Here is a 21,892-nt window from a genome sequence, read left to right on the forward strand (position 1 = left end):
TTATGTTGGTGAGTTTGGCAGCGCAGCGCTTTTGTAACTCATAACAAAAATAAAAAATAAAAAATGGAGACAGAAAACTGATCAAATGGCCAGACAAGGAAACGAGGCAAAAAATCCTACAACACTGCAACTAATGGCTTTAGTTTCTGAGAGTTAGATGTGATTTTTGTTTAAGATGGTACACTGTTGACAAAAAACAAAACAACAACAACAGCAACAATAAAACGTCTCTAATTTACGGTAAAATACCGTCAGCTGCGGTTGCCAGAATCTTACCTGTAAATATCGTAAATCGGATTTTACGGTAAAATCCGGTATTTTACCATAAATTACAGTGTAGAGTACATGAGAAATTTAGATTTGTTAAGTGCTTTTTTTTTTTTTTACTGACCGAGATGATGACATGAAATTTTCAAAACTCCAGTATTGAGCTTCAACTATACCGGCCCATGTGAACAAATGAAAAACTAACTTGAAACAATTAAATTAATTTGTAATAGTGAACTGAAATGAAATTAAACTTTTATGTATGTCAAACAAGTGAAACAACAGAGAAAAACAACATAGGAATGAGAAAATGTTCATATCCAGTTTGAAGAGAAATAGGAAGAAGTCAAAGCTCATTAAATCCTTTACTCCGAAATGCCCAAATATGTCCCACATTTTGTTTTTAATTTATTTCCCATATATGTCTAGTTTTGCATATGTTGTCAATATCATGTTTCATTATTTTGAATTATTAGGACTATTTTCCTTCCTAACAGTTTGTAGATATGCAGTTTAGAAAAGCCCATCTAGGAACAAGTGCTACAACTGAATTTGTTTATGTTGATGTGTGTCTGTTCCTATCAAATAAACCTAATTAAAAAATTATAAATATTTTCACGTCACAATACTCTTGCAGTCTACACCATGTTCACTATCTAGTCTCCTGTAAGATATCCAACAAATCAACCAAAAGCAAAAACTTTTCCGATTTTACATAATCCATTTTTCTAGGCACAGCATCTCATACATCTAATCATGTTTACACAGGAATCATTTTCTAAAAATACAAACAAATAAACAGAATAAAATATTATATAAGGCCATTATGAAAATGTTTGAAATTAATATATGTCAGCTTACTGAAAGAAACGTCCCTGTAACAAACTCCTTTTGCATGAGTTACTGCATCAAACAGAGCGACATGCTGATGGTCAGGCTGTGCTGAGGTGGTCAGGAAGACAGAGTGGATTTAATGATGTCTCTCATCTTCTTTTTGTTTTTGCAATACCTTATTTAAAGGTTTTTAAGTTAGTAGAACATTAACAGCAACATGTCAATATCCCTTTGAGATCCACCCCAAAGTTTATAAAAAGAAATCCAGGAGAGCAGATACTTCACATTGGAACCAAAACAACTTGAAATCTGTGTCTCTTTTCTCTTCCTTCAGATTCTGGAAACTTGATGGAAATTTATTTCAATGTGAAAAGAAGGTTTTGACCCACATCACAACCGGGCCCAGTCATTTCTGTCTTAACTCAGGTGAGACTCTGAATGACGACATAATGAATGTCTCTGTGTGTTGTCACGGACTCCAGCTGCACACCTGTTTCTACCAAAGTGTTTCCTTCCAAAGTGTTGGAAAGTTGTAGCGTTCCAGGAAACTGAATTGTGGTTTTTCATCACCTATAATCAGGGCCGGGTTAGAAGGATATGTGGCCTTGGGTTGGAAACAGTCTTGGTGTCCTATTCCCCCCCCAAAAAAAAAAGAAAAAAAAAAGAGAACATTACTCATGCAAATTTAAAACTTCCTATGAGAGATGACTAAAAAGATCTATTATGACTTCAGAATTTTCAAATGTGTGATTATTGTTTACATTTATAAAAATGTAACAATGTTAAAACTCCACACTTCATTGGGATTATCATGAGTTTTATATTTAAAATTAAGCTATGATGCTTTATAAAACACACCTTCATGACAAAACCATCCTGAATCTTTGGTTATCCCGAAACTCGGAACCCTGGGCCCCGGTTAGCTTACAGTCCGGCCCAGATTGTAAAATAATAAATAAATAAACAATCAAAATGAACAGAATGAACCCAATCTGTATGAAATGAATTAATGTAAACTTCAGTTTTTGAATTAAGTTAGTGATAACAATCCGCTTTTCATTAAATATTCTGCCGACACGCAGCTGTCCTGTGGGATGTTTTAATTGAAGCGGACAGATCCAGTCTGGAGGGATTTTGTCTCCTCGCTCAGTCTCTCACATCCAAAGCCCAAATAAACCGGATTGCAGTGAGCATGAAACAACTTGTTAAACATGAATTAGGATGTATTCATCTCCGACTCCAACAGCGCTTTCCTAAAGATTACAAAAAACACGAACAGCCAGAGGAGACCCCCCCACCCCCGCCTTCCTTTTCCTCCTCCTCCTCCTCTCCCTCCCTCCCCCTCATCCCTCCATCTATCCGCGCTTCCTTTCTTTCTCCTCTCCCGCTGGATGGTGCGTTAGGAGCGCGTGCAGGAAGGCACCGAGACTCTCCTTTCTTCTTCTTCTTCATCTTGTTCTCGGATGGAGACGGGCTGAGCTGAGCAGGGTCCAGGTCCAGGTCCAGGTCCAGTTTCCCGACCGGCGCAGTCCACCTCCAGCATTCCGCTGGAAGCTCCTCTCTCCGTGGAAAAGCCGCTGCTGAGAGCCGCGGAAGGGGAAGCAGCAGGAAGGGGAGACGCGGTAGGTTAAGGGGGGCCCGCTAATGATAATAACCTGTTGTTAGTGTTTTTGTTTTCTGTGCGCGAGAGAGAGAAAAACGCGGCGCAAATACAGAGAGAAGCTCATAAAAGCGACCCGGACTCTGTAGTTGGCTTGATTTTGATGGTGTTTTAATGTCATTATTACAGTAAGAACTTCATTTTATCCGCTGGGTGATGTATATCATCTACTGTTGTGTTCCTCTCACCTTTTTGGTTAATTGTAAATTCGATTTTTCTTTTTCTTTTTTTCTTTTTTTACGCACGAGAAAAACGCTGTGAAAGTCCTCATATATTATCTCAAAGCGCATCCCAGTTTATGTAGAATCAGATTATTACCCCCCTGTTTACATCCACAACAGAGGCTGCAGCATAAATAGCATTGACTTACTGCAATTCAATTACGGACGCAGGCTGGAGGCTTTTGATCCAGCCGTGAGGGGCTCGCGAGCGCCGCCCTTAGTCCGGACATGGTAACTGTGCAGAACATGGCTTTGACACACACCAGGGTTTACTGGCTGGGCTTTTGTTTTGTCACCCATCATCATGCAGCAGCAGCAGCAGCATCAGCAGCGCTCTCCCACCGCGCCGTGCGTTCAGCCCGCAGCCATGGGGAGTGTTTACGGAGATCATCACCTACTGACGTCATCCCACCTTTTTTTTTTCTTTGAGGTTTAAAATAGGATTCGGCACAAATGAATCCTACTTGTAGCGTGGTGTGAAGCGGAAGTTAAATCACACCTGCAGGGCATGCGAGGTGAGCCGGCAGGTGGGGATGTGGCAAGGATTAGGCTCACCTGTCTGTTAGCTTCAGCATTTATGTTTTGCAAAGCAGTTGTTTTATCTTTGAGTAACAAGGTTATCCTTCAAAATGTCCGGCTAACCTGAGAGAGTGAAGTTTCACCTTCAATGCGGCTTTCTGCTCAGGGGGGCAAACCACAGGGGGTTACCATGACAATTACTTGTCACTTCCACACATAGTAAACCTTTAGTTTTCTATTTTATGTACCTGTTTCTCAGTCATGAATGATCACCTCCTTTGTTGCGTACAACAAAAATTATCTCAGAGCTGGCGGCGCTGACTGAAGGAAGACAGAAAATATGACCTATTAAGTAATATAATATAATATAATATTAAGTATAAGTAATGTTAAGATGGATTTTATGTAAGAGGAAGATGGAGCCGAGCTGTCACCCGCTGCTTCCTGCGTTAGAAGGTGTTTAGCTGAGGCGCGGGTCGGCCATCTTGGTTGTTTTAGGCAGGAAGTGCCCATTTTTATCTGAAGGAATTATTTGGTTATTTCTGTCTTTTAAGGAGTTTGAGCTAAATTGGACCATACCAGCTGAAATTTGTATGTATTCACACTGGAGGAGACCACAACTGAATTTTTCTACACTGAAGGTTGTTTAAAACACAATTGGATTTTAATGGTATCTAGTTATAAAAACATGCATATGGCATTTTAATGCTTTCATGTCACAAGGTCCATTTTTGAGTGAAATAATCTCAAAATGCAGAATGTGTGGAGTCCTCATACACATAGTTACATAAAAAAAATATGTTTTACTGTTTATGTTTGAAACATATTGTGATATGTTTTCAATTGGAAAGTCTCCATTCACTCAAGAACCACCACTGTCTCCTGTAATGGATAAAAGTACTACTTTTAATCGTTCTGGATTTGGACAGGAAACTTAATCAGTCACTTTCTGAACAATTTGAAAGAAGGTTTATTTTTTTAGGTTGACCAAGGCAGTCAACCTGTTGTTTTTGTCAGTTTCAGTTTCCTTATTATTTATTTTACATTGATTGTTCGACTCCTAAATGCACCAACTGAACAAATTAAAGGTGTTTTTACATATTTGACCAAGCTTGTGAAGATATTGGTGTATTTAGTTTTGCTGCACTGGTGCAGAGTTATCAAATACATTTGTGTTTTATTGCATTTATGTCTGCTATTAAAAAAAGAAACATTTTAAGTAAATTCAGCTCAATACTAAACTTCAGATATCTGTATCAGTATCGGAAGTGAAAAAAGTGGATCAGTGCGTCCCTCGTTTAAACTGAGATGAACTAAATCATTGGTTTAGTTCTTCCACCCATCCATTGTCACGTTCTCATTGAGCATGCCTCTCATACATCAACACACACACAGAAGCAAACTGTGTTTTTAATGATTTACTCAAGTTATTTTCAGCAGAGCTGACTGATCATTCATTCCAGCCTGCCTCCTCGCTCCCCCTTGTTTTCTTATTTTGACCCTCCTGTTGCTTCTTCTCCCTGCAGATCCTCCGTCATCCGTAGGCCTCCTGCATCCCTTCCAGGGGCGTATTGCTGGGGGTCGTGTCCGCACCATGCTCGTGTAGCCCGATCGGTGCCGGAGGAGTCTTCTGTAGCGTGTCGCGTCTCCATGCATTCTTCAAGGCCAGAGCCGGGCTTGGCGGGAGCGGAGCGCCGCAGGCCTGCGCCGGTCCAGACGCCCGACGACTGGGACGGGTGGAGGGATCGAGGGATCGCCGGGTGGAGGGACGCGGGGAGGGAAGGCTGGAGGGAGGGGAGGGAGGGCAGGGAGAGCGGCGTGGTGCAGAGCTACAGCTTCGATTCGTACCAGCTGGAGGAGGAGGAGATCAGTAAGGATGCCCCAGAGCGAGGAGTTCTGGCTCTGTCTGAACCCGGTGAGCACTTCTCTCTTCCTCTGTCTGTGTGTGTGTGTGTGTTCTGTACTATTTATAAAAAGACAGCAGAGGAACAAAGTGGATTTAATGTAGTAGTATATCAGGTGTTAGAGGTGCAGGATATTAGAAATGTGAAAGAACAGCGTGTAACTCACTACTGGAGGCAGTGCTGTAAATCGTGGACCGGACAACTTTAATTATGAGCATTTCTTGGAGATTACATCCCCACTGATCTGGTACCGAAATGAAAACACAGGCACTGGGGCTCCCATATTCGAGCTGTGGGTATTCCCTTGCTGTAATGACAGATCATTTCCTCCTTGTTGCATGAAATTACATCAGGAAGTTACTTTTTGAAAAGATTTTTTTTCTTATTCTTGACTGAAATAAGCCAGCAGGTCCAGGTAGCGGTGAAGGAGAGCAGCATGTTTTGTGTAAAACAAGCAGGGCAGTCCTGTTAACACATAATTGCTTTGTTGCCCGGTTACACAGGTTGTACAAAGGCCATGCTAATTAGATCATGAGTGAACAAGGGCACACAACGAGGGCGGTGGGTGGATCTGCTTCTTGTTTCCTGTGTCTGTACAGCACAGCTTTAAAAATAGAAAACTGTGCAATTTTTTTAAACATACTATTCTCTGGTAAATTTATTTTTTAACTACAAAATGTTAGACTCGCTAATAATACTGGTTGGATAGCGATGAAAGGATTTCCACAGTTTCAAGAAAAATCACACTTAGGTAAAATACTGCTAATTGGGTTTTGTTTGGGTTGATGACATCACAAGAGGCAAAATAATCAAGCTAATTAGCTTGGAATCAGGTGAACGAGCAATTTTTGACAGATTTTGATCTGCATTTGAGTTGTATCGGGTTCAGCCTGCTTCCATGATTTTTATGTTAGCAGGTTTTGCTCGCAAATATGACGCAAACTTTTATTTGCAGCACATTTAAAAAAGGGATTTGATAGACGACATGAAATTAGAGAGAAAAACCTAGAAAAGTACAAATGGACATAGTTGGAATAACCTCCTTATCTCTTCATGTCACCAGATAGATATGCATGTTGATGCTTATAAAGTAATTTTTATCCAAATTATAATAAAATAACAAAGCAAAGAGAAAACCTGACCATGACAAGATGTTCTAAGTTTGACTGTGCCGAAGTAGGAGCTTTAAAAGCTTTACATCCTAATTTTTACTTTACACAAAAGTGGAAAAAATTTTCAGTGAGCACATAAATTTTAGCACTAATTTCAATAATCTGATGCCAAACTGCCTGCTCTCCAGTTAAATAGTCCCAGAAAGCTTGATGGAATAGCTAATTGGCAAGGAACCAATTCAAAATTTAATTGAGCTGTCAAACTTTAAACACGAGTGCATCAGTTTTTATGATTAATTGCAACTGGGGATGTTTCAAAGGTGACAAAATGAGCATCGCGGTGGAGGACTGAGAGTTTAAACCAGCCAGTGTTTAAGTCGGTGTGTTTCTTTCAGGAATAATTGGTTCTGGCTGGTTTTTATTGGCAGTAGGTGCAAGAGTGAGGAGTGGTAAAACCTGTCTGTGTTTAGTAGCCATTGAGAATCACTTCAGCCTAGTTTGACAATCTAAACCATCAAACTGAAGATAAATGTTGCTCTGACATTTTTGTAGTCTTGTTCTGCAGCTCAATAAATTGCTATAAATAGAAAGATTACTAAAACCTTGAATCACTTTAGTAAATGGCTATAATTCTACATCCTGTATGTGGTTTCCCATTTCTCCCAAGAACCGTGTCGCCAGGGCATTTTATATGAGAAAACATCTACAGTGAAAGGAAGCAGCTAAAAGTCTCACTCTTCTACTTTTAATCTATCCAGGTTTTACTTGAAGGATTGGTTATAATAATATAATCTGAGGACCTCAGTAGATTGATTTAATGGACAGAGAAAGCAAAAAAAAGAAGAGAAAATTAAAGTGCACGCTGGGAACTGCTATGCTTTCTAACTGCGCTCTGGTCTCATTTATCAGAATCTGGGAGAGAAAAGTTTTGAGCACAGACGGTTTTTGGTGGGTGAGGAGAAATGCATTTTCATGAATCTCTTGTTTTCCGCAGAGGATTTTCCAGGAAAAGTACACATGCTGCTTGCTCTTCTCCTTTTCCTTATTGCCAGAAAGCTGCAACGCATCCAATAGATTCCTGTGTTTTCACTTTACAACATTTCAGAGTTATGAGTTCCAATTCCAGATGGGCCTTCATTACCTATGTACGGTATAATGGCATTTCTGTTTTGGAGAGATGTAACTCCTACGTTAGCTGTCAAAATGACATATTTGCATTGGAAAACAATGGAAAGGCTGGTTATATTTTAAGATTTTAATGGTTTCTGGCTCCAAAATACAAAGAAGTTGTCTAGAAAATAAATTCAGGCATAAAAGGTGTCAAATATTGTGTATTGGAGATTAAGTTATCCTCCATCATCAGATCAATGGCTGCTACCTCATCCCAGACTCATCTCTTTAGAAAATGAGAACTACTTTCCCTCCTCAGCCTGTTGTTAAATCTACTCCCTTCCAAATCATTCAAAGCTGGTTAAAGTGAGCTTACGGGATTAGAGAAGGATTATGAGCACTTCCATAAAGATCCTGCGTATCACACTTTATCCACGAAACCGATTCTGCTGCAAAACAGTCTTCAAATGAACCCACTCTACACCCTCAGCTCCACCCCCGATCCGTCTCTTATCAATGAGAGGAGCACAGATTTCCTGTGCAACAGTTGCTCCATCTGCCGCAGCAACATCCTTCATCCTCATTAGCTGCTCTGAACGTTGCTTCATTGGCTCCAGTCCTAATTTGCAGTGGCTCTCAGTAGTGTTCACACCCCTGATTTAATGGCTGTGATAAATCATTCTAAAAACTTTTTTCCTCTCATAATATCTCATTTTTCCTGTGTCCGTTTGAAAACAAACAAACAAACAAACAAAAAAGCTCTTTCTTAAACTTTGTTTTGTTGGTACCAAGATTCTGGGAAATAAAATTTGCTTCCCAGTGCTACCAAGTGTGCCACCAAACAAGCAAACAAACAAAAAACGTTTTTATCTGAGAAAAAATGACCCCGGCTCATGATACTGTCACCACTATGCTTCACCATGGGGGAATGATGGTGTTCTGGTGATGTGCATTTTTGCTTCTGTAACCAAAAAGCAAAATTTTGACCTTAGTAAATCCGTTACACATCCTCTTATGAGGCAACCAGTGCTTGGCAGAAACCTCTGCAGATACTCTGATAACTTTCTGTTTTGTCTTTTCATCCTTCTTGGAGAAATGTCAAGTTTATTTTCCCTTTTTATTTTCCAGGAATTGGTGGCTTCACTGTGCCATTGTTTATATATGGATGTTTTTTGTACCTGTTAGAGATTTTTTGGTATTATCATTTTGTTATTACTTTAGTTCATATTCAGTCTAATGTTCAATTTAAAGTCTTCTCTTCTTCTGTGTGTATAAACTGACCTAGAGGCCCCATCTGCCTGATTGTCTTCATGTGAAACAGTTAACTGTGTGTTTCCCAGACCTTAAATTACGTTTCCACAGGTGCCTTCTTATCGACCGGAATACTCCCTATTTTAAAAACTGCCTGTGTGCAGTAATATATATTGTCTCTGCTGTCTTTGTTAGCTATCCTCCCTATTTTTGCTTGATAATAAAAGACAAGCTGTAACCAAAGGTCTTCAGAACGCTCAGTGAACGGCTTGGAGGAGCAGCTTGCTGAGTCTCCTCCTTTTGCAAAAGCTTGGTCATAAAATTCATATACGTTGTCTGTGGTTCTTTTATTGAAGGTTCGAGAAAAATACCCATCAGTACCCTGTTCCTGACTGACATCTTTGTACAAGGAAATCCTGTAATCCTGCATTATGTAACAATGTGAAATAATTGGGCTTCAAAATGCGATAAATAAAGCATCTCAAAACCACGTTACATAATAACCGTCGCAAAATATAATAAAGTCCTCGAAAGCATTTTGTAATACCGTCTACCGCATTATGTAATAACATTACATTTAGTACAAGATGATTTATTGGCTCTCTTTTAGACATGATAATGTAATAATGTGACTGCAAAAATACAACATTTTTAATCTAGTTTCTACTGCAAATAGTATGTTCATACACTTGAAATCAGACAAAACTAACAAGTAACTTTTCAGATGGATATAGGAGCTTGTTTTACGTCAATAATTTCTGAATATTGATGAAAAGTGCTAACTATTTAACTTATAATCAGACATTTCCCCATGTTATAAGTGAAAAAATCTGCCAGTGGAACAAGTTGTTTTTATTATCAATATTTAAAACTTATGTACTCAAAAGAAGCTCCTTTATCTGTCTGAAAAGTTATTTGCTAGTTTTGTCTTATTTCAAGTGCAATGAGATATTTGCACTAGAAACTAGACCAAAAATACTTTGTAATTTTGCAACCCCTGTTTGTGTTCATCCTAATCCATATAATTATAATAAAGATCCAATGCATTTAAATCTTTGAAACTTTGATCAGTAAATGCCGACCTTTTGGTCATTTAGTTGTTTTATCACACTCAGAACCAGAATCTTTAGTTTTAAAGCATGTAAATATATTTTTTGTTGTTACTTTTAACATTAAAAAGGAAAAGCAAATGATCTCTTTAATGCAAATTGAACAGATCCAAGAACATTTCCAAGACTTAAATATCCACACAGCAACAGACTGTCCAGGCGTGGTTTGGTCTCTAGCTGAAGGTGATTTGTTAGGTCAATGTCTTTTCAACAAAAATCTAAATTTTCAGCACCATGGAGAGAGTAGCCTTAATTTTCTAACCCTTGACTCTCTTGTTTTCCCTCGTCAGACTTTGAGCAGCCGATCCCCGATGACCGTTACCATGGCATCTACTTTGCAATGCTGTTGGCTGGAGTGGGTTTCCTGCTGCCGTACAACAGCTTCATCACCGACGTCGACTACCTGCATCACAAGTTTCAGGGTATTAATGTGCACGAGGCGGCGCATGTAAACGCACAAACGAGCCCTCTGCTCCCTCAGGAGCTCCACCTTTCTTGTGTGTTTCAGGAACGTCCATAGTGTTTGACATGAGTCTGACGTACATAGTGGTCGCTCTGCTGGCTGTGATCCTCAACAATGTGCTAGTGGAGAGGCTCAGCATGCACACCAGGATTACTGTGGGTGAGTCCAGACTTTATCCAGGACTGAAGAACTTATCACCACATAAGTGTTTCATATCAGTCGATGTCAATAATTATTAGTTTGTTTTTTGTTTTAAATAATCTGAAATGCTGCCAAACTGCATCATTTCTGTTTTATCCACAATCTTCACTCCGCACTGTTGTTGTTTATTTTTAATTAGTTATGAGACACCGTGGAGAAACATGAAACTGCTGCTGGGCAAGTTACACAAGCAGGTCGTTGCTAGGTAACCAGAGAGTGAGTGGGTTGCTAGGTAACCAAAGAGCCAGTGGGTTAGTTGATGCCACCAACCTTGCTTAGCTCGCTGCTCCGTTTAGGTTGAACAGCTCAAGTCTTTCCTCTGCCTACGTCTCCCAGAATGCTGTGCAGTTCTTGATCAGAGTTCAGTGAATATGCTACATGCTGAATATTGAATATTCCATTGATATTGATCGTGTGTCTATTGCGATATGTGTTATTGAGTTATTGTGCAGTCCTAGCTTTAACTGAGAGTAGTTCTAAAAAGATAATAACGTGTGCCATCTTTTAAACATTTAAAATCCTAACTAGCATAGTGCTTTCTCAAATACAGCTCCCTTAAAAATGTTTAAAATTATGGTCAATTAATCATTGAAATGTCTTTAAAACAACTCCATATTTATGATGTGCGTAGGTTCAATTTATGACTGTGATTTTGGAGATAAGTACATAAATGTGAAGGCTCCTCAGTAGCAGAAATGAAAGGAAAACCATCCTTGTAGCAGGAATGAAAAAAAGTAAAGTTCTTTAAAAAAATATCTCTGAGGAGGATTTTGGTCTCTCTGCTGTTTTTCACTGCGTGAGCGCGAGCGTTCACCACTGCACTCTGTACCTTAAAATAGCTCTGCCTGAACCCTTGAGGGAATAACTTTTGAAATGTTTCGTCTGCTCAGGAGCTTTTCTGTGTGGTTTATAAATTTGTAGCTCTGCAATTAGACTTTACATCGAGCGAAGGCGATGATGTTCCTCAAGACGCCCTTGTCATATGCATGTGTGTATATCTACACGTCATAGACCAGATGAGTTTAAATCATCACTGTAACTCTGCAGGTTACATCTTGGCGTTGGGGCCGCTCATCTTTGTCAGCTTGTTTGACGTCTGGTTGGAAAAATTCACCACCAAGCAGGCTTACGTCATCAACCTTTTGTCAGTGGGAGTGGTGGCCTTCGGATGCACAGGTAGGCTATCTCTAACGTTAAACAGCTTGATAAATATACCTATCTGGAAAGCACAAATTTAATGCAGTTTCACTGAGACAAATGTAAGGATGGTTGAAAATGTATTTCACAAGGAAGCAAATAAAAAGAGGGAACAAGAGAATCCGACGAGGATCGAAAGGCAACATTGTAACATAAACACTGAGGGAAGCAAAGACAAACGCAATACAGTTCTGGTAGTTAGCAGACGAAATCCAAGAGGATGGGAGAGCAGAAAGCAAGACTGACTGAGAGAAACAGATTCTGGAAGTAAAACACCCATAAGTTTAAGTTTAAATAAATAATCAAGTCTGTTCAATCGTATACACAAAACTTAAATCTGTTTATGCAATTAATTGTAGGTACATCACAGTTCAGTCAAGATCAGTTTGTCCTTCTTGCTGGTAAAACGTGTTCAGTTTAAGGTGTAAGGAAACCCAGAAACTGTATTAAAATTGTTCTACATCATCCTACTGAGCATGCATGTGACCACAGTGGAAAATAACAACTCCTTTTTAACAAGCAGGAACAGAAGACGGCTCAGAGTTAACAAACATCGGTCGCAATCGACTCGGGTTAAGAAAAGAGCAAACGCACAACAACACAAAGAAAAATGAAACAGGAAGTACTGATGTAGGAGTATTTGTGTTGAAGAAATATTACGTTTTAATCAGGGGTGCACCGATTTATCAGCCAGATGATTTATCGGTGCCGATTTCCTTAATTTTGGGAGATCGGTGATCGGCCGATTTTTACACCGATCTTATCCACCGATGTTATCAACCTCGGCAAAGGTCTAAAAATCAACCACTGCGCTTTTCTTTTCTCCTTTGAGAGGTTTGACTGACAAACCGGCCGACCAGATCATATCTGCACATCTACAGTTAACAATAGTCATCCCATTGTTGAAAAGTCAGCAACTTTCTTGATACATTGAGCAACATTTCAGACAAAAAGCTGGTATTGGCCAAAATCTGAATCAGTAAGTTAGGCTTTTTAAAAGATTGGTTATCGGCGATCAGCCAGAAAACTGCAATCGGTGCAACCCTGGTTTTAATGGCTGTAGCAGCTATTTAGATGCCTCATATAGGAGAGAAACACAAGAAGACAGATAAGCTCTGAAACAGCAGTTCCATCTATGCAATAAAAGAGAGAAAACATGAAGTTATTAGCAGCTAAACTCGGACATGCAAGGCCAGGTCTACCATCTATGATGAGAAATAACAAAGACAGAACATGAAGCTAATTTCAGAATTAAACACATATAGAGCAGAATTGGAGAGTAGTAGGAAAAAGCAGCAGAGTGAGGGAAAGTGTTCAGTATGAGTTCCAGCAGCCTAAATCTATCGAAACATAATTAGATAGATAGTTGCAGCTGATGAGCTTCATAAAAAAGGTAAAGCTTTAGCCTAAAAGTTCCACTGGACAGAAACATGACACCTGAATTATCTGCCTCCCGTTCTACGTTAGAAACTCTAATAACTATGGAAGTAAATATGTTTACTTCCATAGTACTTCCATACTTCCATATTTTTGGGTTTCCCACAGAAACAGATATGATCGAACAGCATTGAGGTAACTGAGGCATATTTCTCTCTTAGAGAAGTTATTTCAAATTTATGTAGTTTATTTACTTCGGATCAACATCATTAGCTTTTTCTTCTTTTGCTCTTTCCTTTGGCTTGTTATTTTGTTTGTATTTTCATTCATGTAAACACTTTGTATTGGATTGTTGCTGAAAATGTGCTATGTACATAAAATGACCTTTACCTTCAAATTTTTTTTGAAAAAATTCAGTTTTAATAACTTCAGTGATCTCTTGTCATTGGATGTAAATAAGAGAGGTTTTTTGCTTTGTCACATTTCTCTTTAAAATACATTTTCATGCAAATAATAACAAAACCAGAGGACAATTTTTTGTTTTTAGGATATTTATAAAGTTCATAACTTTAGGAATAAAATGGCAACATCAGGTTTTCTCCAAGTCTTGATAAACAAAGTTTCACTCTTTTTAATAGATTTTTATTACCTGTCAGCTGTAATAGAAACAGGTGTCGTTAAGTAATCACACTGAGCTAACAGATGTCTAAAGTTGGACAGAATGTAATTAAATATGTATATTTATGTTGGAGGATGATGAAGATGAGTTCTGCCAGATGGATCTTTGGAACGATCAACACAAAACTAGAAAGACATGCTTAGATTTGATTGTCTTTCGGACTCTAGTATGGTCTGTTTTATTGATCTGGTCACAGTCTAATTCCTGGAAATATTCTCTAAAGTTGCCTACAGAGGTCCAGGAAGAAGACCGTCTCCATAAATCGTGTTGTCGCAGCGTTCGGTCTCCGTTTGCACTCATAACCGCTTCCCTCTCGCTCTCCCAGTGCAGCAGTCCAGTTTCTATGGATACATGGGGATGCTGCCCAAGAGGTACACTCAAGGGGTGATGACCGGGGAAAGTAAGTACGCTCACAAAGAAGCATAATGTTTCCACACGCTTACGTTCTCTGACTGTGGCCGAACGTTTCAGGCACGGCCGGAGTGATCATCTCGCTGTCCCGCATCTTCACCAAGCTGCTGATCCCTGACGAGAAGAAGAATACGCTGATCTTCTTCCTCATCTCCATCAGCATGGAGATGCTGTGCTTTCTGCTGCACCTCGTCGTTCGACGCTCGCGCTTTGTCCGCTACTACACCGGCCACGCCCAGGGCAAAGGTCAAGTCAAATGTCACGACCCACGGGATGCCGGAACTGGATACAGGGTCCATCACGACGTCACTGCAGAGGAAGTGATATTTGTACGTTTTTCCCCGACAACGGCGCCGTAAAAATGTTTTGATTTAACTTAAACGTTTGCTCCATTTAATCCATTAATTTGAATTTAATTCGAATTTTTTTTTTTTTAGATACATCAACACGTAACAGGAAGGAAAATAATGAAAGGCTTTGACAAAATTTTGTTCAAATATTGATTTGAGCAGAATGTTGCATATTCTCACTCAGCCATTACTTTGTTTTCTTGCCTTTCACTCCAGTTAAAACAGCAAATCCTCTGGGGATGTTAAACATCTAGATCTGAATTTCTATTCTTCTTTTCCTCAAACAAAGCACAAACTCAGCCAGATTGGCTGGAGGTGGTCTGTAAACATACAGTTTCATGTCCTGTTGAAGATTCTCAACTGGATTTAGATCTGGACTTTGACTGGTCCGTTCTGACACATGATTATGCTTTGACCTAAATCCTCCCGTCATAGCTCTGGCTCCTGGAAGGTGATGCTGCGCCCCGACCTGAAGTTTTCCACAGGTTTTACATATCATTTTGCATGCAGGTCATAAAGTTGCATTTTGGTCTCATCTTACCAGAGAACCTTCAAAAACATGTTTGTTGTTTGCTTCACATTTCTTCCTTTGAACAATGGCTTTCACCTTAACTGTCTGAGTAGTTAAGCTTATTGTTTTGTATGATAGTGTAGGTATTCATAAGACAAGTGGAATAAAACGGCACTTGTCTTTTTAGACTCCTGTTTTCTAACCTAGCAGCTTCCTCCCTGATCCGTCTGCTGTGTTCAAGCTTGTCTCAATCTGAAGTGGAGCCAACGCCCTGAAAACTTTGAAAATGCACTTTACGCTTTCACCGTAGTATAAAAGTTTCAGAAATCTTAAATTATGGATTAATTTGATGAGTAAACATGTCTGACTCTAAATGTAAACTGAGATAACCCTTTAATTTAGGACCACATTATATTGGGTGAATCAGCCAGTTATGATGTAAGTTATTATTTTCTACAGTTTCTCCTTTGTGCACACCACTGGAGCCGTCCATTCCTATTGGCTGGACAAATAATACATAGGAACTCATTTTATCTACAATCACAGATATCCACTCTGTGCAGAGATACTCCACACTTTTCAGATTCGTTTTTGGTCAATTGTTTTTAAAAAATAATTTTCCTTATTTCGTCACACTGATGCAATTATTCGTGTTAAGCTCTCGCACCAAATCCCAGCTGATCACTTTGAAGTTTGTGAAAATGTCCAAACGGACACTTTGGAGTTTAAATTCTGCGTGGAGCAGCAGATACTCTCTCTGTTGTTGCCCTTCCACATTTTGATAATAAAACCCTGCATAAATGTCACAACCGTAAACTATTTCAGGAGGAAACGTCAGGAACTTGAACTATGCTGCTGCGTCCTTGTTGGTATCTGAGGGGAGACTTTTCCTATCAGACCTGGTTTAAAAATGCAGTTATTCATGGGCTGCTTTTTTTTTTTGGCTGCCATTCAAAAAGACAAACCTTTGAGCCAAAATGAGAGAGAGAGAAAGAGAGAGAGCTGTGTTATTAGGAATGCGATATGAAGGACAGAACGTGACGTGGGTTGATGAGGGAAAACGGGTGAAGGGAAAAGAGGCTCAGGCCTTCTGAATAAAGGATCCATGTTGATTAGAATAAGAGACAGAGACGGAAAAGACTTATCTTTCTGAAAATGACCCTAGCGGAAAAGGGGAAAGATAAGGTGAGGGGAGAGGACAAGAGAGCAGAACAGCAGTCGAGACAATAAAATGGTGGGTAAAAAAAAGGAAAAAATGAAGGAGGAGAAGCTGAATTCATCTTGTAGAGACGTTTAAAGCAGAACCGGATTTCTGTGTTTTAATCCCTGCATGCTATTAAGCCTGTGTCAGGCATCTAATAAAACCCCTGGTGTTACACTGTAGTGTGTGTGTGTGTGTGTGTGTGTGTGTGTGTGTGTGTGTGTGCGTGTGTTTATGTGTGTGTGATCGGGCTGCGTTTGTGTGTCCTGAAGCTGTTGCTGAGGGAAACGATGGGCTGTGCATTATGGGACAATCAGGAGTACCAGTGCTTTTTGGCGTGCATGTCTTTTTAATCAGCTAATGGATCCGTGTCTGTGTGTGTGTGTAATTTAGGAAACCAAAGAAAGAAGCCTGTATGCGTGTGTGCGTGTGTGTCGCTGCTAATTTGCAGTCCAGTCTGAAGACTTTCCGACATCATTAGATCAACTTGTACTCACAGCTGTCTTCTCTAATCATCGCTGTCAAAAAAAGCTGATTTCATGTTTCCAAAAAACCATTACTAATTAAAAAACAGAATAAATAAATAAAAACTTCACTAACTCACAGGGAATGATTTTAGTCCAGTGATCTGGCTACATCTTTTGGATGATTTCGATGTTTTCCGAACATTTGGATGAAAGCGTTGCTGATCGCCTCCACAGGGAAACGGAGGAACGGCACCATCCTCCGCAGAAGAAGGCCACGAGGATTTTGTGGGCGGAACTTACGTGAGATTCGACGCCCCAAAAGCCAAGATCAGGAAGAGCTGGCCCGGCGTCCGAGGTACTTCCTGTTTCAATCCTCTCACTTTTCAATTAACCCCTGACCTCCGGTTGGATTTGTGCAGAGCGTTACAAGAGAACCGTGACTCAGCAGGTTTTTTTTTTTAATCACTTAGTTAATTAAATGTGTGTGTGTGTGTGTGTGTGTGTGTGTGTGTGTGTTCCCCTATCAGACATGATTCTGCATCGCTACGTGGTGTCGCGTGTGATCTGGGCCTACATGCTGTCCATAGCTGTGACTTACAGCATCACCCTGTGCCTGTTCCCCGGCCTGGAGTCAGAGATCAGGAACAAAGCCTTGGGGGAATGGCTGCCCATCCTCATCATGGCCACATTCAACATGTCCGACTTTGTCGGGAAGGTCAGCAGACTTTTCAGCTTTATGAAACTGTAATTCCCCTCGCAGATTTAGGAGACTGATTTTAACTGCTGAGGAAATGAGACAAAAATCTCTTGAGAGATAATAAAATAATGTAAGAGGAGCAAATATTTGGGAAGTGCGTTGTTTTTTTCCACATTATATTAAAAAATTAGGTGAAAACACGTGAGGCCACAGAAACTTTTATAACATCTAGAAAAAAGCAACTTTGTGCCATTTTTTTATTTTATCTACTCGATAATACACTAGAAAGTGACAATTTTATTGAAAACAAAATAGCTTTATTTGTAGAAAACTGATCAGTAAATCATTGTTTCAAAAAACATATATATATATAAATCTCTTGCAAACTTGCATTAGTTTGTGACAGGTCGATAGTTTCTATTTTTTTTGGTGTCGTTATTTGTGCTGCAATATTTACAGATCAATACTTGTAATTACTCCAAAATTATGATTGAATAATAAAATAATAATAAAATAAACGTTTTTCACCTGATGTTTTTTTAAGAAGATGTTATTATTTGTAAAAAATGTTGCCCTACAAGATGAAAAATAATCCATCTACGTCAACCAACTAAGCTCACAGGTCGGAAATGCGTTTCTCACAACCGCTAAAATGTTCTTTATTGCAGAACATTTTAGCAAATTGTTAAAAAAAAAACCCCAGCAACTTCTAAAATGACTTGAGGAATAGTTATATGTCACTATTTAGTGATCAGTTTGTCCTTTTACCAAATGTTCCTGTACCTTTGCTTAAATTTTCCTTCTCTCTCTCTTTTCCCCTCAGATCCTGGCGGCGCTGCCGTACGACTGGTCCGGCGGCCGCCTGCTCTTCTTCTCCTGCCTGAGGGTGGTCTTCATCCCTCTGTTCGTGATGTGTGTGTACCCGGTGAGCGCGCCCATGCTGTCCCACCCGGCCTGGCCGTGTCTCTTCTCCCTCCTCATGGGAGTCACCAACGGCTACTTCGGGTCCGTGCCGATGATCCAGGCGGCTGGGAAAGTACCGCCTGAGCAGAGGGAGTTGGCAGGTGAGCAGATGAGTGGGCTGTCCGTTTGGTCAGAGAAAATCAAAGATTTCTCTCTGTTTCTTTAGTGGTGCGTGTCATCTTGCATTGCTCTGAAGTAGTTTTAATCAAAAATCTTCTAGATCAGATTAAAGAAAACGCTTGTGTTTAGACCTGTGAACACTTTGTGAGTGTTTCATATTTTTCAGTAGAAAGAAAGTAAATAGTCTGTGACAGAAATGTCACAAAGTGTCAAATTTTCGTTTAAGTGTAGCCGTGTCTGTTGTTTGCCTGCTGCAGCACCAAATGTATTCTGAAATGAAAACATAAGTTAAAGCAACACAGCCCCAAAAAGATTCACGTTTCTGGCAGAAGTGCTATGTTTAAGTTTCTGCCTAAAATCGATGTGCATTGTGGCGCCGCTACCACAGAAGCTAAAGTCTTCCTTATTTCTGCTCTTGGGGATTCAACCAATCAGTGCCAATCAAAATAAATGCCACTCCTGGATTGGCTGCTTTGCAAATGGCAGCCGGTAACGTTTCAGCTAACATTGTGACTTGACATTTCGGCTTTCCAAACCTCACTTTTAAAAAAATATTTTAGATATGGTCTGCAGAAAAACATTCTGTGAATAATTTGAAGTTACATTCCACAGAAAAATCCACTGAGCAGCGACTGGGCCGAGGTCAGTCAGTGCGATCTTCAGCAAGGCTCCTCTGATATGAACCTGTGAACACGTTTTATTTTGAATTTCTTTACAATGCCGCTCTGAGTTTCTGCAACCTTTAAAAGCCTTTTGTGCATTCTAGTTTCACATCTGAAAGTCTTCTAATTACAAAATGATTCCATTGAATAAATGTTATTAGGATGCTCTTGAAGTAAAACAAAACTAGATGTTTGACCTGGAGCGTCATCATAATTTTATTATTTTTCTCTTTTTTTTGTCAGTCTTGCATTTATTTATTTTTTAGGTTTTATTAGTTTCTCCCTCTCTCTCTTTGTTGCCATCAATGAGTTTTGAGCTTCTTTTACTGCTTATTATTTATATTTTATTGCTTAATGTTTTGGTGCTCACCAAAGACACTTTTTCAATGATTATGTGTTTTGCATTGTACTTTATGTAAATATAGTCCCATACCAAATGAATAGTTTTAAAATGTAGGTATTTTGATGAATATGAACAATACTGAAACAGTTAAAATGATCAAGTCAGTATATTTTTTAGGAGGAACAACATGAAGCCGGTGATGAAGTGAAGGTTAACCAATAAGGCATCAATTCATGTAGCTCTATGTATTGTAATTTGCATGAATAGAAGAGTTTTTCTGAAGTGGACAGGACACCAAAGGGTTCCCATCCTTGTAAATCCGGCCCGGTCCAGCCCACTGGTTTCCTCTCCTGTTTGGTTTCTCTCCAGTAATTTCCTGTTCTGTGTTTCTGTTTCTGCCTGCAGGAAACACAATGACAGTTTCGTACATGACGGGTCTAATGGTGGGCTCCTCCGTGGCGTACGCAACGTACAGCTTCACCCCGACGGCGGCGGGAGCGCGCCTCCCCACACACGCTCCTTTCAATGCGACAGGGTACTGAATGTCCACACAGACCAAAACACACACACACACGCACTCACGCACGCACACACACGCACGCACGCACGCACGCACACACACACATAACTATATATCTACCCATGTGCAGCAAAAGCAAGCATTTAAAGTTGTAGCAACATTTTCATCCTGTGTGGTGAAGTTTCTAAGAAGAGCAAAGTTGGAGCTGCGCCCCCTGCCAGCAGCCGGCTGAGGCCGACGCGGCTGACCTTTGAGAATCGCTCGGTGTCATTACGAACAGGTCGTCTGACATTTGTAAGGTGCGACGGTGAGTCGTGTTTCACCGCGAGGAGCGGAGCGCCATTTGTGTCGAGTGAGTTAAACTCGTCGTTTTTGATGATGTCCCAGAGCTGCTCAGAGTTCAGAGGAAGGTGGAGGGAGTCAGGAGGTCATTCAGGGGTCATCAGAATAACCCTTTCAGAGGCTGAAGAAGTATTGATGGTGAAATAGCTTCAAAAACACAAAATCTTACCAAGGGTTTTTGTCTAGTTTCTAGTGCAAATATAAATAAGACAGAACTATGTTCAGCAAGATAAGATCTTGTTTTAAGTCAATAATTTCTTTATATTGCTGAAAAATATTTAGGATTATTGTTCCATTGGAAGATTATAAGTGAAATAATCTGCCAAACGAACAATACATTTTTCCCTTATTAAAAGTTAAAATGTCTTATTCCACTGGCAGATTATTTCACTTATAACTTGTAATTTTTCAGCAATTTTAAGAAATTATTGATTTAAAACAAGCTCCTATTTAAGTTATTTACTATTTGCGTGGTAAAATTGTGTGTTTTTGCTGTGTATTTATCCATACCAGACTGACCTTGAAAGCATAATTTGCCTCTGTTTTATAGTAATATCAATGATCTGAGATGTCGACATTATTATGCGGTTTATATCAGCATAAATTAGAGAATATTTCTGCTGACGGCTCTTTCAGTCATCATAGTTTTATCTATCAGCTAAAACTCCCTGGTTCTATTAAGTGCAGGTCTTTCATGTAAGTTGTCCAAAATCATTGGTAATATATAATTTATTCATTTATTCTTGAGGGTTTAAGACTAATGAACAAGACAGAAATGATAAAATATCCATCCATCCATCCATCCATCCATCCATCCATCCATCCATCCATCCATCCATTTTCTGTACACCCTTGTCCCTTAGTGGGGTCGGGAGGGTTGCTGGTGCCTATCTCTCCAGCTAACGTTCCGGGCGAGAGGCGAGGTCACCCTGGACAGGTCGCCAGTCGCAACTAATTTATGTTAATTTATGTTAATGTGCTGCTTTTATTTGTTTTGTTTTCATATTGACTCTCAAACACTAGCTTACCTCAATAAAGCTGTATAATAAGTGTATTTCAGAATGAATAAAAAATTATATATATATATATATATATATATATATATATACACAACATCAGACATCTCAGTCCAGAAATGTGCAGTTCTAGGCACAGCCAAGATACTGCGCAGAACCCTCAAGCTCCCAGGCCTCTGGTAGAGGACCCGAGCTCAAAGGATGAAACAGACCACCCGAGGAGGGTGAGAAGGGAATTTTTTTTTTTATATACATTTAACTTTCCGTATTCCTACAACTGGACATATTTTAAAGCATAAAAAGACAGAAAAGTCTGTACATGAGTATACACTAGCATGCCAGCAGATTGGTTCTTTTATGTAGCTGTTATTGTAGCTGAGATGGA

At 39.6% G+C, this 21,892-nt stretch overlaps 1 protein-coding gene across 1 annotated transcript; it reads left to right on the forward strand.

Annotated features, from left to right (window-relative positions):
* The first annotated feature begins 1,814 nt into the window (after window positions 1-1,814).
* slc29a4a (solute carrier family 29 member 4a) lies at window positions 1,815-21,599 on the forward strand. The gene is made up of 11 exons (XM_081609763.1): window positions 1,815-2,723; window positions 5,028-5,416; window positions 10,278-10,409; window positions 10,496-10,609; window positions 11,699-11,827; window positions 14,230-14,304; window positions 14,376-14,644; window positions 17,079-17,199; window positions 17,372-17,559; window positions 18,365-18,605; window positions 20,035-21,599. The coding sequence occupies exons 2-11, from the start codon at window positions 5,152-5,154 to the stop codon at window positions 20,169-20,171; spliced, it is 1,671 nt and encodes a 556-aa protein (XP_081465889.1). The 5' UTR covers window positions 1,815-2,723; window positions 5,028-5,151; the 3' UTR covers window positions 20,172-21,599.
* Window positions 21,600-21,892: the final 293 nt, after the last annotated feature.

This window comes from Poecilia reticulata, chromosome 8 (assembly GCF_904066995.2).
Source record: "Poecilia reticulata chromosome 8, P_reticulata-male-v2, whole genome shotgun sequence".
Lineage (NCBI taxonomy): Eukaryota > Metazoa > Chordata > Actinopteri > Cyprinodontiformes > Poeciliidae > Poecilia > Poecilia reticulata.

Bases quoted from the DNA above. Each gene is read 5' to 3' on its own strand.
- slc29a4a (XM_081609763.1), top strand. From the start codon at position 5,152: ATGCATTCTTCAAGGCCAGAGCCGGGCTTGGCGGGAGCGGAGCGCCGC. The intron at 10,610-11,698 runs GTGAGTCCAGAC...GTAACTCTGCAG, and splicing joins GCACACCAGGATTACTGTGG to GTTACATCTTGGCGTTGGGG. The intron at 17,560-18,364 runs GTCAGCAGACTT...TTTTCCCCTCAG, and splicing joins TGTCCGACTTTGTCGGGAAG to ATCCTGGCGGCGCTGCCGTA.